The 14,342-nt window shown below is 39.0% G+C and overlaps 1 protein-coding gene, 1 long non-coding RNA gene and 1 other non-coding gene across 3 annotated transcripts; 2 read left to right on the top strand and 1 right to left on the bottom strand.

Moving 5' to 3' along the window:
• The first annotated feature begins 2,428 nt into the window (after window positions 1-2,428).
• Window positions 2,429-4,039, top strand: LOC122091185. The gene is made up of 2 exons (XR_006143841.1): window positions 2,429-2,645; window positions 3,327-4,039. It is a non-coding gene; the product is annotated as an uncharacterized LOC122091185 (long non-coding RNA).
• LOC122092526 lies at window positions 3,108-3,203 on the top strand. The gene has a single exon (XR_006144185.1). It is a non-coding gene; the product is annotated as a small nucleolar RNA snoR109 (small nucleolar RNA).
• A 1,626-nt stretch (window positions 4,040-5,665) lies between the features above and the next one.
• LOC122092221 lies at window positions 5,666-9,372 on the bottom strand. Its single transcript, XM_042662559.1, has 5 exons — window positions 8,299-9,372; window positions 7,637-8,103; window positions 7,064-7,309; window positions 6,816-6,960; window positions 5,666-5,758 (listed from the first exon to the last, which is right to left on the bottom strand). Exons 1-5 carry the CDS (start codon window positions 9,370-9,372, stop codon window positions 5,666-5,668), a joined length of 2,025 nt encoding a protein of 674 aa, XP_042518493.1.
• Window positions 9,373-14,342: the final 4,970 nt, after the last annotated feature.

Genomic DNA, 14,342 nt, shown 5'->3' with positions numbered 1-14,342 from the left:
GCAGATGGCCGTGGTGGTTAGAAGTACATCTAGCTGATCATTATGACAGTTGGAAACCTTGGTGATATATTCAAAGGGAAAATCATACTGCTTTTAATTTCTGCTGAGGTTTGGCACGATTTACTTTTTCGAGTGCTCACAGTGGGCCTTCTCCGATAGCCCATGTCGGGTCCGGCTGACAAAACCCTAGTGGCGGATTGGTGGGTCCCCGAAGAATTTGAACACGGTGATGACTGCCCTTGTGAGGGTTGTGTTGCAGGGCAACAATGACAGATTCCATCTACTGTACTCTTTTGATTCTTTAGTATATTTTCCTTTTGTGCTCTCGATAGTTAAATTGTAATTCTTTGTATAAATATCATACCTACGGGCCCACATATAAATACTATATGTATAAAAATTTGGGTATCAAGCGTATATGGAGAATTACAGGTAATCATGCATGACAAGACTTCCGTTGTGTTATATTATTATATTCCATTGATCACTTGTGCCTTGCTGTGCTGTGGTTACTGTATCAAATGATCCTGGTGGTTTTGGGTTACTTGGAAGGAACCTTGTTACCGGTTCAGTTCTATGTGAACAGGGTGTGAAACATTTCTTTTCTAACCACTGCTTGTATTTGGCACAATCCTTCTTTTGATGTCCTAGTTTCTTATAGAAGAAATACTTTGCAAAAGCCTTCATGCCGTCAGTCTTTATAGGAAATTCCCTTTTTCTTTCTCCCCTTTGAATTTACTGGATTGTCCTTTATACTTAGTAGTTGTTAGATTTGCACTCTCCACTTTTGAATGTCTCTTCAATCTGTCTTCCTCCTCAACACAAATGTGAGCTAAGTCATTAATTGACCACTCACCTTTCTGTGTATTATAGGAGATCTTTATGCCAATAAAATCCTTAGGAAGAGAATTTAAAACATGGTATACCAGATAATTATCTGGTAGAACCACCTTAACTGCCTTTAGCTAAGCCACTATATCTCTCATTTCCCCAATATATGCTCACTCCTTTGGTTCTGTCATATCTGGTGGAGTTAAATTTCTCAATGAGGTTCATAATTATGGACTTATCTGACTTGACAAATTGCTCATCCACAGCTTCAAGATAATCAATTGCCAAATCACAATTTGGGATTGAGCTTTTGATGGTTTGACTTATATGTCCTTTTATTATGGTAAGACAGACCTTATTAGCTCGCTTCCACTCTTTAGAGTAATCTCTTTCTTCTTATGTACTTAATTCCGTGAGAGGTGCAGGTTTCTCTTCACAGATTGCAAAGTCATTGCCCATAACTATTAATGTTATTATGACATTTTCACTCAATTCCTGGTAATTATTTCTAGCCTACATAGGAACTCTATAAACATTATCCAGGGGTACTACAATTAATTTAAGAGAAGCAATCAATTAATCAAACAAATAAATCAAGCATGCTAATATTATACTAAAAGTTAACTTATGTCAATTTTAGACAACTTATATTATATCAACCAATGCCAATAACCAACAACATACTAAAGCTCATTGCAGCCTGTCATTGGACTGCAGCTACAATTTGCAATAGTTTGTCAAAAATTTATACTAAAAAAAAAAAAAAAAATTATGTATTCCTTAATTGATGTATTAAAGATATAACACATTTTTTGTTCAGAAAATTTTGGCCCAAAAACATAAGTGTTATCATGCATGGCATTTGCTAATCCTTATTTCGGATATGTAAATGGGGAATTTGGGATCACTAGCTAGGCATAAGTGTTATCATGCATGGCATTTGCTAATCCTTGTTTCGGATATGTAAATGGGGAATTTGGGATCACTAGCTAGGGTTGTCAACTAGTCTTGGGTTTGTTTGGTTAGCACACATATATGAAGCCAAAAACAAAAATTGACTATATTTGTACTTGATCCTCATAGCCAAGACAAGCAAGATAGATCATTTAATAATCAATCCTTAAGGCCCTTAATTGATGTATTAAACCATTTATTTTTTTGCTTCAAGGTAGTAGGATATATAGATTAATTAATTACTTCTTAATTGATGATATATATATATATATATATATATCCTTGAGTGGCCTTTACATAGTTTGGTTTTGGGTTGAGTTGTTATACATTGGGGATCTAACCAATCAACATATCCGATCAAGTGGGCTAGACTGGGTCAACCCACTTGATCAATAAAACTTCATATCCTATAAAAAGAAAACCACCTAATTTTAATTAAGAGGAAATTACACTCCCCTCCCTTGTATGTTTCAAGTATTACATAACACTCTCCTATGAAGTTTGAATTTACACTCCCCTCTCTCGTAAGTTTTAGATTCTATCAACCGTACTCTGACCGTGAGTGAGGCACCGTTAAGTGTATTACACTTTTTACATAAACCCCAAAATGCCCCCAACTTATTACCGTCTTCTCCTTTAGAAGAACAATGGTTTTTGAACTCTTCCTCTTCATTCCTCTATGGATTCTGAACTTCTGAAATTGAAGGTGGTTCATCTCCAAAGTTTTGGCAATCGAGGGTGGTTCATCTTGTTTGCTATTGAAGATATTATAACTTGTTGAAGATTGGAGTTGTTAATCGATGAAGATCTCAGGGCTTTGAGAGAGAGTTGGGTATTTGTTTGGATCGAAAGCTTACAGGGTTCGTCATATCTCAACTGAAACTTGTATTGGCATGAATCCTGCGTGAAGGAGAGGCTGAAAAGAAAGATGATTATAGCCTGTTTTTTATGGTTTTAGTAGGTTGAGTTCTGGAAGCTTTTTTTTGCTTTCTACTGGTGTTTCTCTGGGTTTTCCATATTTTTTTTTCTTTACTTGTTTTATCTTTTCAGCTTTAGGGTTTTCGAGTTTCATTTCGATTCGCTCGGTCTCAGCGGAAGTCTACCGGTTGTTTCCATTTATAGGTTTTTGATTCATTCTTTACTCCGTCTTCATCCCTAGTCTTCTTCGTTTTTGGATCTTTGTTCGTTTTTCTTTCTCCTTTTCTCCGGTTATGTTTTTAATGGATCGATTTTATCATTTTTGGTTTGATGTTTGGAATTTGATAGCTACATTGTACCAAGATAAGGTGCTTTCTGTAATGCCCTTTCTATCTTGAAATGCGAAGCTGTAGCAAAATAGATCGATCTAAGAAGTTTACTAGCCAGTTGTGAGATTTTCATCTTTGTCGACAGATCTGCTTACCAAAATTCTTACATTCTTATTCTTCGATTTTACTTAAAAAAAAAAAAAAGAGTTCTGGAAAAACGGTTTTGTGATGCAGAAGTTCTTGAGGTTGAGGTTGGACAATATATGATCCTCATCTTTGCGTTTGTTCTTGTAGCTCTTAGGGTTTGTAATGAATCATCGGCAGAGGAGTGCATGAGGGATTTGATCTGTTTTCTATGTTGTATCAAGATTTCCAAGAGAGTGAGGAGAGATTTTGGGCTTGTGATCCGAAGCAGGGGTAGGTGGGGGAAATGTGGTTGATTTTAGCGACGACTGGTACCCGGTTTTTGAGTTCTTTGATCGTTTCTCAGCAGAAGAGGGAGCATAGAGCTGATTTTTGAGTTGATCGAAGAAACTTTGGAGATCGGAGTTGATCGGAGATCGGCCTTATATTTCTCTGCCTATCTCTCAAACTAGAAAGTCGTCTCTTTCTCTTCTTTTTCTTTGTTGGTTTTGTTCGCAAGACGGCACAGATGTTGTAGTTGTTCTTCGTCGTAGCCTTCTCGGCGGTGCCTTAGACGCTCTACGTTCCACCGATTCGAGCTTGAATCTCTTTGTGGAGACAATAGAGACTCTTCTGAGACAGAGCACAGAGTACACAGTTAGGCTGTATCCTCGAATTCGGCTCGCTTGTTCCAGGATCCTGGCTTATGTGCTTCGTATCAAGAATTCGATACCCCAGCTTCTACCCTTTTCTATACTTTGTAAAGTTTGCATTTTTGGGGGAAAAGCTTTAACCATGTTTTGCTTTTAGGATTTTAATTGTTTGATTTGTAAATGGAGGTCGTTCTTCCCAAGTAAAGTAATACATCAATTTCCGTTTGATAATATCCTTCCTTCTTTTCTATTCACTATCTTTCTTCTCCTTTTATTCTTCTCTTATCAGTTTTATTGGAATTCTCCCCCTCCCCACCCCACACCACCCTACCCTCCCTTTCTATTTGGTAATTGTCCTGATTTCCCTTTTCTTTTGAATCTGGGTCTCTGTTTTGATGATTTGGGAATTGGAGATGCTGTGAGTCTAACTCAGGAAAACACTTGATCAGAGATTGGAGATCGGAGTTAGCACCTCTCTCCCTCCAACATCTCAAGAAATCCAAATTGATGAACCCTCAAATCGGCTCTCAAGAGTGTTTTTTTATAAAAAAGGAAGGGGTTTATTGAGTCATTTAACATGAACTTCTATCAGAGTACAGCATAGGGTGCAATTGTAATTTCAAACTTCTCAAGAGATCTAAGTGTAATACTTGAAACATACAGAGGAGGGGGAGTGTAATTTCCTCTTTAATTAATACAATGGGAACAACCTGGAATTGGATTACCGTTTGGATTCATGGTTTCCGGTGGAAAATATATATTTGGAATATTATTTTTATATCTATAGAGAATTGTGGGGAGAGAGAGAGAGAGAAGTTGACATTTGGAGGATTTTAAAATTCCATGACTCGTTAGGACGGTGATCGGTGATTTGGTGATCGGTGACGCTGACTGGTAAAAATATAAAAATAAATAAAGAAAATGGAAAACGTGAGAGAGTTTTAAGACGTGATGACAGATGTCTGCCAGCGCATCGAGCTTCGAGACAGTGCTAATGGATGTGACAATAATCTAATTTCTAATTGGACAAATCTGGATCGATCTTTGGGTTTCTTTTGACTCAATTGGGTATTTGATTTTGAAGCTTAAGTTATTTTCTAAAATTAAGCTGTTCCTTTGGTACTGTAGTGTTGTTCCAAAACACTCGCTGTCAATCAGTGTTTCTGCCCTTGTTGGGGGTGGGGGTGAGGGTGAGTGGAGACCATTGGAAGTATAGATGCACTTGTCTATTGCATGTGCTTGCATGCTTTTGCTTATTGTCAATTTGTCAATCAACTTTTTAGGGGTGATATTTTTGTGATTGGTTTTCTTATTTGATCAACATCAATAAATTCACTCTTATCGACCTAACGTAATAGGCTCGGTTATAATTAAGATCTTTTGTAGCGCATTACATCATGTAGCATAGATCTAAGGGTTTTAGACACGTAAATTAAGGTGTTTCTAACCTTTAGATCTACACTACAGAGGATTCACATACGATTGGTTACATATATTCACAAAATATAAAAGGAAAGAAATGAAAGGAAGAGAAAAGAGGCACAACCTAGCAAGTTATTAAAATCTTAGCTAAATAAGGTCAGCTACATGGATCCGGCTCTGTTTGAGGTTATACTGGGACAATACCTAAACTATACATATCATTCTTCACTACTTCTCCAATGGTCATTTTATGCTTGTCCCTAGCCTTTTTTTTCGCTAGAAGGTCAGATTTTATTAAAAGAAAAAAAAGAAAAAGATATATGATACAAAAGCCTGAAGTGAGCCTCCACCTTCGGCATTGCCATCAGCAGAGACTCACCACCGCTATCTCAGAAATCTAAAGCGAGTACAGCCTGCTTCGTCAAGGACTAACTCCTATCTAATGCGAGGAGGCAAGGAGACATTCTCAGAGGTTATCCCAGATTTTGCAGCATCCTTTGCCAAAAAATCCGCAATGGGCTTGGCTTCCTAGAAGCAGTGAGATATCTTCCATTCAATATCATTTAAATAGCTCAGGGTATGATTCCACTCCTGAAGAGCAAACCAAGGAATAATCCTACGATGAAGGAGGGAAAAAACTGCGGAGGAGTCAGACTCAATCCACAGAGGCTGGATGCCTTTGTCACAGGCGATCTTGATCCCCTTTAAAGTACTCCAGATCTCTATGGGGAAACTGTTTGAAATTCCAAAGAAAAACTGGAAGCCAACCAACATTTTCCCATCATGGTCCCTAAGGACTCCGCCTCCTCTAGCACGATGTGGATTACCCAACGCACATCCATCTGAGTTGAGCTTCACCCAAGAGTGCATTGGCTTACACCAGTGGATCTCCAAAATAGGAGGGGAAGACTGACTGGATTTTTCAAGATGTAACCTTCCATAGGTAATGAGGTCCTTGATCGACTTTATTGAAAATTTTAGTCTGCTACAATAAAAGCCAATCTCCCTTTTGATTCCATTGAGAAGCATAGAAATGCTTCTCTTTTTCCCCTCAAATCTTCGTTGATTCCTTTCATCCATATTGCCGCTAATGTGGTGAAAAGACCTGTAATCTAAGCCTCTTTCAAACACCAACCTTTCCCCCTATTATTCCACCAGGTTGCCATCTCTACCACAGAGCCTTTCCTGATCCAGACCACATTAAACAACCCTGCTGTTTTACTCCATAATATAGAAGAAAAATCACATGCCAAGAATAAATGCGAAAACGACTCAACGCTTGAGCCACATAAATCACACCTAGAAGGGAATTCGATCCCTCTTTTTGGATCTGGTCATCTGTTGGGAGCTTTTCATGGATCCAGCGCCATCCCAACAAGGAAATCCTAGGAGGGAGATGTCTTCGCCAGACAAGGGAAGAACAAGGAACCGTTGGAGACAAGGATCTCATACCTTCCCAAGTTGACTTCACAGAGAATAACCCCATAGGATCTAAACTCCACATGCATTTGTCCTCCAAAGGCAATGATGGAAGATTTATCTCTTTAATTTTTTGAAAGATATCACGTAAGAAAGTCGACTGCACCAGAGGAAGTGCCCATCTTCCATTTTCAATGAACAACGCCACGGGGTGGGAGATGTTTGACAACTCCTCTTCATCTAGGATTGATAGGTTCTGAATAGAAGTTGGACCTAGCCAGTTATCATTCCAGAAATCAACACTCCTGCCGCTGCCAATGACCCATCTCTCATGGTCAGAGATAAAATTCCACATTTTTTTAACCCCGGGCCAAATAGAAGAGCTCTTATAGGATCTCCTGAAATGACCTATGCCTGCCAATGAGCCTACTCAGCTGGGATTCTTCATTCTTGATCTTCCAAGTCAATTTAGCTAACAAAGCCTTGTTGACGTCGCGGAGTCTTCGAATGCCCAAGCCCCCCTCCTTCTTGGGCTTACAAATTGAGTCCCATTTCACAGTAGTTTTTTTTGTGGAATCTATCTCCCCCATCCAGATAAAGTTTCTCATCCATTTTTCAAGCATTTGATTAAATGTCGCAGGCCACCAATAAACCGAAAAGCTGTGCAAAGGCATTCCGGATATAACCGACTTAATCAACTCCACTCTCCCAGCCATGGAGAGAAGTTTCCCTTTCTAGCCAGCAAGCTTGGCTTTAATTCTATCCATCACAGGAAGGAGGGGGTCCCTTTTGACATGGCCTTGGAATATTTCAACTCCGAGATACTTGGTAGGAAAATTGCAACAAGGAATAGCAAGCTCTTTAGCAATCCACTGCTTTCTTACGGGGGGATTTTTCCCCAAGAATAATTTACTTTTTTCCAAATTGAAAAATTGGCCTAAGCATCTCTGATAAAGAGAAAGAAAGGAATTTAAATTCCTAACATACCTTTTGGAGGTGTTCATAAAGATGAAGACATCATCCGCAAATAAGAGGTGGGTAGGCACCTCAGCTCCACGAGGACCTGCTAGAGGTTTGATCAAACCTTTCGTAGATAAATCAGCCATACCGTGGCATAGGACTTCCTCAGCAATAATAAACAGAAGAGGGGAGATGGGGCCACCCTGACGCAGCCCTCTGCATGTCTCAAAAAAATCCACAGGGCCACCATTGTGAAGAATAGAAATTCTAGCAGTCTTGAGGATGGTGTGCATCCTCCCAATCATTATCTCAGAAAAGCCGAATTTTCTAAGGACATGGAAAAAGTCCCAAGAAATAGTGTCAAAGGCTTTTCTGATATCAATCTTCAAACCAAGACCGCCTCCCCTTGAGGAACTCTCCATTAAATTTTTCAGCTCAGACGCGAGGCTGATGTTCATCTGAATGACTTTTCCTTTCTGAAAAGCACCTTGCTCCTAAGAAATGATTTTTGGAAGAACAACAGAGAGGCGAGAAGCCATAATTTTTGAAAAAATTTTACAGAAAAAATTACCCATGCATAATGGACGAAATTTTTCCAAAGATCGAGCCCCATCCACCTTAGGGATTAATAACAAGAAATTATTATTTATTCCATTAGGGAGAATACCTGAGGAGAAGAAACTGTTAACCGCCCTGCAGACGTCATTGTTGATAATAACCCAACATTTTCTGAAGAAAGATCCCGTGTATCCATCAGGGCCAGGAGAATTGTCAGGATCAAGATCCCAAACAGCTTCCTTGATCTCAGCGTCCAAGGGGGAAGCATCAAGCATGAGACGATCCGAATCCAGGAGGATGTTAGGAATGCAGTTGAAGATCTGAGGATGATTTTCAAGCTCTATGCTTTTGTGAAAATTCTTGTAGAAATTTTCCAAATAGGACCCCAGTTGATCCAGATCGCTGATTTCATCTCCATTATCTATCACAATACTTCTTATAGAGTTTCTAGCCCGCTTGACACGAGTCATAACGTGAAAGAACCTAGAGCATCTGTCTCCCTCCTTCAGCCATCTAATTCTTGACTTTTGAGACCACAGTTTCTCATGGTTTTCAATTGCTTTCCAATATCTGGTTTTGGCATCAGCTTCTAGGTCGAAAAGGTGCTCAAAACACCCCTCTATCTCAATCCGACTTTGAATGGCATCCAATTCAGATTTGGAAGTAGCCACCTCCTGGTCCAGGTTAGGGAAAGCACCACACGACCAAGCTTTAATTATTGGCTTTAGACCTTTCAGCTTCTGAGCCAATATAGAGGTTGGAGAACTAGAAACTTCAAAGCTCCAAGCTGCATTAACCAAATCTAGAAAGTCCAGGTGATCCAACCAGAAATTATTAATTCTAAAGGGACAATTTCTAGGTCTTAGAGATGATCCAGAACAAACCATCAATGGGGCATGGTCAGAGGCAATACGGGGAAGCTCTTTTTGAATGCAATCATCAAAGGTCTTTAGCCACTCTTCATTCACAAGGGTTCTATCAAGAACCGCAGTCACATGGCCTCTTCTCTGATTGTTACTCCAAGTGAACTTCCTGCCAAAGGAAGGGATTTGAATCATAGTAGAGGCATTGACCATAGCAGAGAACTCCGAAGCAGCCCCCGAGCAGAATCTCCTAGGCCCTCTTCTCTCATGATCGAAGAGAGTAGCGTTAGAGTCCCCAATAATCATTCTTTGACAAGGCGAGGTGTCCGCAGCCAGCTCCATCCACAGGGATCTTCTCGCTGCTCTAAGACATTTAGCATGCACTACCAAAAAGTCCAAAAGGCTTCCCTACCATTCTAATTGGAAGGAGAGCTATTGTTCAGACATAGATAAAATGGTAGGCTTCTTGAGACTCTGCTTCCATGTGACCCATAAATTGGGGTGAGCATCAACCCTATTATTATAAATAAAGTCCGATGCATATTCAGATTTATTGAAGAAAAAATTAGGAAAATTATTCACTGAAATCATCGGCTCAGCGATGCAAATAATATCAGGAGAGTTATCGCGAATGATCTTTGATAAGGTGATCTTTGCGGCAACCTTCTTTAGACCACGAACGTTCCAAAAAAGAACCTTCATGATCACTTGTTTGATGGGGGTTTGTCAGTCCTTACATTAGACAGACCTTGAGCGAGCAGTTGTTTCCCTTTCTTTTTCTGCATTCGGATCCAGCTCCACTGCTCTTCTTGCAGAGTCAAAGAATCTACTCTTTCAACGTCTGCTTTAGCTCTAACCACGCCTTCTTCATGATGTGGAATGGGTATGCCAACCCTTATGGCGTCTCCACCATGGTTGATGAACCTCGAACTCCTATGCACTCCATTCAGATACAAACCCACGGCCTGATGGTCCTGACCAAAGATCTGCCCATAACCAACGTCTTCTTGGTCAGACGGGTGGTCGGTGTGCTCTTGATCCATCTCCAAACCCAACCCGTCCACCTCATCATCAGAACCAAGGACAACTTCTAACCGATTATTGTTTTCCTTGTTAGAAACTAATTCAAAATTTGAAATTGCACCGTTTAATATGGTATCTAAATCCCCTTCAGTGCCCCAAGGAGAAGGTCTCCTTGATTGGGGCGTGACATTCTCCATAGGGCTCTCCATATCACCACATTCTTTGCTGGACACTCCTTCCATATTGGAAGATTTTCTATGGGATTCTCTCTCTCCACCATGGTGGATATCCTGGCCCCCTGCGTGATAGCTCCACCACTGTGAAGGGTGCTTCCTCCACCGTGCATGGCTGAATTCACATCACGAACAGCCTCATCTCTGACCCCCTGCAGCGAGCATCGAGGAGAAGGAAGAGTCACATGCTCCGCCTTGCCCCTGGGAGTCTCATCTACGTAAACTGCACTTGGAATACCTCCATCGTTCTCAGATCGAGGGATCTTAGAATCTGTGATTTTCTTCTCCCTACAGTTACTGATGATATGTCCCACATTTTTGCAGAAGCCACATTTTCCCATAGAGTCCTCGTATAGCACCTTCTGCTTGTACCAGAACAAGTTCTCAGTTCCAGGATGCCTGCGTTCAACTTGAATCTCTTCAAGCCTTTGAGCCTCCACCTCCATCTCTACCAGAACCCGAGCATAGTTCCCATAAATGACGTTTTTGGTACAATGGTCCAGAGCTACTGGCTGCCCCGCCGCCTTTGCCATATTAGTAAGACCTTTTCGTGCCAATATTCCAGAGGCAGATTTGGAAAGCGCACCCTAACTAGAGCCTTGCTGATCACATTTTCATGAATGCTGAAATCAAGATGCCATCTTTGAAAGCGGACAATCTGACCTCCAATCTTCACAGGGCTTCTCCACCACATCAAAGCCATGTCACTTTCAGAATCGAACTGCATAATTGTGAAACGTTTGCCCATCGGTACCATCTTCACTTTCCCCTTCAGATTTCAGGAGTCATGAGCTTCTCTGCGAACATCATCCAATGAGAGGAAATGAAAGTTGAATCTACCAATCAAGGCAAATTGGTATTTGTTTAAACGATCCTCATATGCCTCCTGAGGAATAACAACCTTGGTGGAGTTTCCAGCGTGGATTGGGTCAGGGAGGTCTTCCACCACTGGTAAAGCACTTCCCACCACTTTGGCGTAAGATTTATTTGTGGGCGGAGCCTCCGAAGGCTTAGAAGTATTGAGCAGATCAGCGTCTCCAACAATGGAGGCAAAAGATGTCTTCACTGCCTTAGTTCTTGCATAAGCAGAAGGTTGCCAGAAATCAGTTAATCGGGGCTGTCTTCCCCTATCAGGCGGGAGACCACCTTCAGGATTGTCTCCAGTGCTCGACAAATGCCCCTAGCTAACTCTTTTACTTCCTTCAATTGGAATTAGATCACTCCTCCTTATTTGGCCTATATTGACTATGACCACACCACTTCAAACGACTTTTTTTTGAGCTTGTCATTAATCAAGGCAACTCTCAAATCAGTACTAATATGTTCATCCTTACATTAACCTTTCTAGTTTTGTTGCATATCCATCTTAACATTATCATCATCTTCATTTTCTCTTCGTGGAGGTAATAATGTCTTATTGTTTATGGTGATCAGTTCTCTTCTTACTTCTGTCTTCTTTGTTCATCATATTTCTTGCGACACTATTACTAAAGCTCACTCTATGGCTTCTTTGGAGAGTAGTGAATCTTCACGCACGTGAACGTCCCTGGTCCATGGATATGGCATCTATTAAATGAGGATAGAGAAAATAGATGCCATATCCATGGACCAGGAACGTTCACGTGGACCCAAAAAAAATCTTACAATCATATTCCAATTTGAAACCATATCTAAAAATTTCATTAGAAAAAAAAAATTAGGTTTAAAATTCTCAGCACCACTTTAAATTAATTAAGGAAGGTTTAGTGTGAAAAAATGTTGGTGATGATGCTGAATGGATGTTAGTTGGAAAGAAACTTGAGTAATTAATCTTTTCTAATATATAAATTTTGTTTAATTATTTTTTACATTTTTAATTAGATGGTCTTCCTCTATTCTATAATTCTTTGGTAGATATTTAATTTGTAACTTCTTTTAATGCTAGACAAGTGTAGTATTCTTGAGAAGCAGAAAAAAAAAGAAAAGAAAAAAGCAACAACACTGACACCAGCACATTTGCCATTTGACAAGTAGCAAGGTGGATAACACATTTCCCAAACAAGTAAACCACTAATCTTTTTTTTTTTTTTTTTTTAATAAAAAAGTATGCCACTGCCTCTAGTGTTTATATGTTAAATCTGGAACCAAAGAAAATCTGTCATATGTATAAATAAAATGTAAGAATAAAAAAATAAATTTGTAAAGATTTTGAACCAATATTGAATATATAAGAGAAAATATACATTACATGATAAGCCAAATAATTGAAGTATGTTGTGATCTTCCCATGCACTTTTTTTTCGGGTACAAAGAGGAATATTTATTCATGATCTCCCTATGCATTTAACAGTATTAATTAATTGATCCAACTAATATGTGGAAGCACGTTTTGCTTCCTCTTTCTACCTAAACTATTAAACCCCCTTGAACTATTAAACTCTTTCCCCTCCCTTCAAAGTCCAAAACCGGTAAAGGCAAGATTTGATCCCAAGACATGGGTAAACAATGGATCATCCTCCTTAACATGTATTTATTTCCCGTAATTCACCATCTTCCTTAGCAAGTGCCCTATAACTAGAACCAAAAATATTCTAAAATACCTTTAAAGATCACAAATTTTGTTTTGTTTTTTGCTTTTTTTTTTTTTTTGTGAAAAGATAACAGTTGAATACCAAAATTATTAATTTTAATTTGCTCCATGGATTAATCAAGTTAGGGATCATGAAAAATTAGTATTATAATCACTATATACCATTTTCCTTATTTGATGTTCAATAATATTTGAAGGATCAATGACTGTAATATTCCCTAATTCTTCCCTTTTGAATATGGTGTTGAGAGTCAAAAAAAATTTCAATGTCGCATTGAACCAAATTGTACTTTGTGGGTTTCTTCATGCCTAAATATCTGTTCAGTAATTCTATAAATGAACAAGAAACTCAACATTAGACTAGCTAGATTGTATGAAATTATAAGTAATTTTGAATAATAAAAATTAGTTGATTCCTTGTCAAATGAGATCACAAAATACCATTTCTTCGTTGATTTGAACATTTGTTATTAGAGGAATAGTGGCGATTATTTGTATTCCCTACGTCTTTCCTTTCTATATGGCAAGTTTCAGGATTTTCCTACAAAAAAAAAATGTTTCAGGATTTGATTCCAACAACATGTTCATAACAAGCCGCCATCGTCTTTACCAATTGTATTAGATGACATGTTAATATTTGCAATACCAAATTATTATTTTTTTTTCAATTTTTTTTTATGAAGAAAAGAATGCTACTCAATCGTGCGTTCCTATATCCAAACACAAGGATGGAAAATAACCACCCCACCTCTCCTTGTTGGATGCTTGGGTAGCATTCTCTCTCTTCATTAAGAAATTTTCTTGTAATATATAGGGTCAATAAGGAAAGAAAAGTTGTTAAACTAGTGTTGATGATGATAAGGGCTGTGACTTATCTAGTGCAATTTCCTTATATTTGGGCAACCAAGATTTTCTATGTCAACATCTTATTGTTCTTAGATTAAAATAATAAAATATGATAAACAACATTCAATTCTGGAATTAGTTTGTTAGAAATACATCTCTACCCACCCCCCCCCCAAAAAAAAATCTAAGTTCTAACACATAAAAGGAGATTTTTTTCATACTGATATATTTTATGAAAGCCAATTTTGGCTAAATGGTACACTCTAATCTTCAAATAGTTCAAATGCTTCAAGGACAAATGATGTGATACCCTACTTTTTAAACTCGGTCTAATTACACGGTTGACCAGGTTTAACCATGCAGGACTCGAACCGGAGAGGGTTAAGGCGGATTCCTTATGGACTATGATGGCAAGGGTGACTTTGAACACAGGTTGGCCAGACAAGTCCGAGCCAGTGTGAGAGGAGATGAGTGTACCCAAGCTATGGACATGCACATATCATAAGGCCATGTACGGATAATGTGGGTATGTAGCCATATCCTAAAGCACATACGTATAATATACCTTGGGCCGAGAGTGAGATAAATGCCGAGAGTCGAATTCCATCAAAATCCCACTTGTTGGCTAATTTTCGGCCCTC

The sequence above is a fragment of the Macadamia integrifolia genome, chromosome 10 (genome assembly GCF_013358625.1).
Source record: "Macadamia integrifolia cultivar HAES 741 chromosome 10, SCU_Mint_v3, whole genome shotgun sequence".
Taxonomy (NCBI): Eukaryota; Viridiplantae; Streptophyta; class Magnoliopsida; order Proteales; family Proteaceae; genus Macadamia; species Macadamia integrifolia.
This window is presented reverse-complemented; position numbering and strand designations above follow the sequence as displayed.